Here is a 3,610-nt window from a genome sequence, read left to right as displayed (position 1 = left end):
ATCGGAAAAGCGGTTTCTGCGACTCCACATCGACTTTCTACAGCAAACGTGAGCCAATGGCTTTCCCGCCAAACCAATTTCTCGACGTCACGACTTTCATTTCATCCCAGCCTCATAGCGGTAAAACCGTATTCGTCGACGCCGTCACCGGTCGTCGCCTTAGCTTCTCCGACCTCTGGCTCGGCGTCGAAAGAGTCGCGGGTAGTCTCTACGCATTAGGTGTACGCAAGGGAGATGTCGTCATAATACTCTCTCCCAACTCAATCCTCTTCCCAATCGTCACACTCTCCGTTATGTCACTCGGCGCGATCATCACCACAGCTAATCCGATCAACACTCCCGGCGAAATCTCCAAACAGATCGACAACTCGCGCCCTGTTCTCGCCTTCACCACTTGTCAACTCGTCTCCAAACTCGCCTCCGCCGCGTCTAATTCGAACCTCCCGGTGGTTCTCATGGACAGAAACTACGTTCCTCGCGACGAGCAAGTCAAAATAGTCGGGAGGTTAGAGACGATGATCGAAACGGAACCGAGTGAGCAACGAGTGAAGCAACGAGTCAACCAGGACGATACGGCGGCTCTGTTATACTCATCAGGTACGACGGGGACGAGCAAAGGAGTAATGCTGACTCACCGTAACCTAATCGCGTTGGTACAAGCGTACCGGATCCGGTTCGATTTAGAGCAACGAACCGTCTGCACAATCCCGATGTGCCACGTCTACGGATTCGGTAGTTTCGCGACGGGGCTAATCGCGTTAGGATGGACGATCGTGGTTCTTCCCAGATTCGAGATGGCTCAGCTTCTCTCGGCGGTTGAGGTTCATCGATCGTCGTATCTTTCCCTTGTGCCGCCGATTCTGGTAGCTATGGTTAACGGAGCGAAGGAGATCAATTCCAAGTACGATCTGAGCTCGTTGCACACCGTTGTGGCTGGAGGAGCTCCGTTGAGTAGAGAGATGATTGAGAAGTTCGTTGAGAGTTATCCGACGGTTAAGGTTTTACAAGGTTATGGTTTGACTGAGTCAACGGCCGTAGCTGCTTCTATGTATACTAAAGAGGAGACTGAGAGGTATGGAGCTTCTGGTTTGCTGGCTCCAAATGTGGAAGCTAAGATTGTGGATCCGGATACGGGTCGGGTCTTGGGTGTGAATCAAACGGGCGAGATGTGGATTCGAAGTCCTACTGTTATGAAAGGTGGTGTTTGACTCTTTGATCTTTTTGCAAAAAGGTGTTTTTTGTTTTTGTTTTTTGGTGTTGTCTGAAGCTTCTCTTGAGTTGTGTAAAGGTTATTTCAAGAACGAAGAAGCTACTGCTGCTACTATTGATTCAGAAGGATGGTTGAAAACAGGAGATTTGTGTTACATTGATAGTGAAGGGTTTGTTTTTGTTGTTGATAGATTAAAGGAGCTCATCAAATGCAATGGTTATCAGGTAAAGGAACTACATATAATCATTCAATTTTAGTTGATCTGAATAGTAAAGTTGGTGGTTTTGGTAAATTGGTTAAATGTTTATTTATTAGGTTGCTCCAGCTGAACTAGAGGCACTGTTGCTTGCTCATCCAGAGATTGCTGATGCAGCAGTAGTACCGTAAGTTCTGTTTTTAACATGAACCATCATCAAAAAATTTCTCTTTAATGATTCTTTTTATGCTCAACTTTGACTTTCCTTTCTTATGTGGTTTTGGAAGCATCCCTGACATGAAAGCTGGGCAATATCCAATGGCATATATAGTAAGAAAAGCTGGAAGTAACTTATCGGAAAGCGAAATCATGGGATTCGTCGCAAAACAGGTTTTTTCAACAATGCATATCCTGCTTTGTCACTAATGTTATCATGTTCCTTTAGATTCTAAGGGGAGTTTTTTTTGTTTGGATTGCATAGGTAGCACCATACAAGAGGATTCGCAAAGTCGCATTTTTGGCTTCGATCCCCAAAAATCCCTCTGGCAAGATTTTAAGAAGAGAACTTATAAAGCTCAGAACCTCAAAACTCTAGCAGGATGCTCTGTCACCATCCTTAATTATCTCGCGTTTCATAATTAATTAACCCGTTTTGTTTGATTTAAATGTTAAATTACTTCTTCTACAGATATCTCTGTCAAAACTGAACAATGATATACAAACTAAAAGCTTATATAGAATCTCTTTTTTTTTCTATATATACAAAAACAGAAAAAGACCTTTGTATGTAAAAGCGCTCTACACAACGCGTAAACTGTTAACAAACTAGAGACTGGAGCTTGCTCTGATCATGGGTTGTGCAACGGAAGAGAGGGAAGAAATATGAAACCGATGAAGCTCCCTTGCACGAAGTGGTCATGGAGGACACATCATGGTTCATCGTCCTCTTCTTCAAACCATCATCACCACCATCATCATCATGGTCAGACAAACTTCTGTTTCTCAACAAAGTGAGGATGTGATCCATCAAACCTCCATCGCAAGGTACCTGTAAAGGACCACAAATGGTGGAACCAAACTCTTCCTCTGCCATCTCCAACAAGACCTGAAAGATTGGATGTTTCAGATAATCCAACGGCAAAACGAACCTCCTGCCTTCCCTGGTGTACACAGCAAAGTGCCCTTTCTTGCATTTCCTCCACTTCTCCATCAAATCGGTGAGACTAAGCCTCGAGCAAGATCTTTTCATCAGAGACATACATGGAACTTTGATCTGTTACCAAAATATAATACCGTTGTGTATACTGTTAGTATGTTACTGTCTGAACTATACTTTCCTCTCTCTCCACATATATATACTACAAAATGTGATTAGTGTTTGTGGTAGTTGTCATGCGGCCCAAAAAGAGGATTAGGAATGTGTGGAAGGAGTAAGGTAGCCGTGTGATTTTTCATTGTTTGAGTTAAAATTAGTTACCATATGTGATTAGTGTGATTGTATTATGGTCTTGCATCTCTAGCATAAACAATAATTTTTTGGCAACAAAAAAAAAAAGAAAAAGAGAAACATACTACTATATGATAAGATTAAGCTAGTATTATGAAAACCAAACTGTAAAATTTTAAAAGAAATTATTTATCGTCAGTCAAAATCTTTTAAAAAACAGATGAAATAAAAGATCTTTTTACATAAAACTATATATGAATATATACGAAAATATGTTTTTAATTTGATAGTTGCAATAAAAAAAATTCAAATATAAGTTATTAATATGAATAAACAAGAGAAACAGGGCATTAATAAAATATTAATTGTGAATGGTAAACAACAGTTACATATGATTGAGGCCACAAAGTATAAGTTTGTGAGAGGGTAAAAGGAGATGTGGTGGTGACAACAGAGCATGTGAGATGTGACCGTTTAAGTGCAAATTGCTGCTGCTTTTCTTAGTTATATTCACGTCCTCAACTTCTCTATTCTTACTTTCTTGTGTATCTATCTCCCTTGTTTTAATTTCTTCTTGTCTTTTTCTTCCCGAGTCACATGAAATCCTACAAACCCTCACTTTTCAACTATGTATGTGTAGCCCCGAGTAGTACACCGTTATAATTTCTATTTGCTTGCTGCATCTCCATCTTTGTGGTATTGTACTTAGATGACGTCTGAACCGTAAATTGAACCAAAATTTTGTAGAAAAAGATTG

General features: G+C 40.8%; 2 protein-coding genes across 3 annotated transcripts in view; one reads left to right on the top strand and one right to left on the bottom strand.

The window, feature by feature from the left end:
* LOC104756401 (4-coumarate--CoA ligase-like 2) overlaps window positions 1-2,133 on the top strand; it is a 2,496-nt gene extending 363 nt beyond the window's left edge. Inside the window, exons 2-6 of one of the 2 annotated variants that reach the window (XM_010478983.2) lie at window positions 15-1,197; window positions 1,289-1,434; window positions 1,526-1,593; window positions 1,694-1,796; window positions 1,888-2,133. In XM_010478983.2, the coding sequence (XP_010477285.1) occupies window positions 15-1,197; window positions 1,289-1,434; window positions 1,526-1,593; window positions 1,694-1,796; window positions 1,888-2,001 (1,614 nt within the window). In that variant the 3' untranslated portion in view covers window positions 2,002-2,133. Of the gene's footprint in view, window positions 1,198-1,288; window positions 1,435-1,525; window positions 1,594-1,693; window positions 1,797-1,887 lie in introns of both variants that reach the window. The other variant, XM_010478982.2, reaches the window with a different exon arrangement.
* On the bottom strand, window positions 2,209-2,842 carry LOC104756400 (auxin-responsive protein SAUR61-like). The gene has a single exon (XM_010478981.2). It carries the CDS (start codon window positions 2,662-2,664, stop codon window positions 2,224-2,226), a length of 441 nt encoding a protein of 146 aa, XP_010477283.1. The 5' UTR covers window positions 2,665-2,842; the 3' UTR covers window positions 2,209-2,223.

This window comes from Camelina sativa, chromosome 17 (assembly GCF_000633955.1).
Source record: "Camelina sativa cultivar DH55 chromosome 17, Cs, whole genome shotgun sequence".
Taxonomy (NCBI): Eukaryota; Viridiplantae; Streptophyta; class Magnoliopsida; order Brassicales; family Brassicaceae; genus Camelina; species Camelina sativa.
Note: the sequence above shows the minus strand (reverse complement) of the source record. Positions and strands in the feature narration are given on the sequence as shown.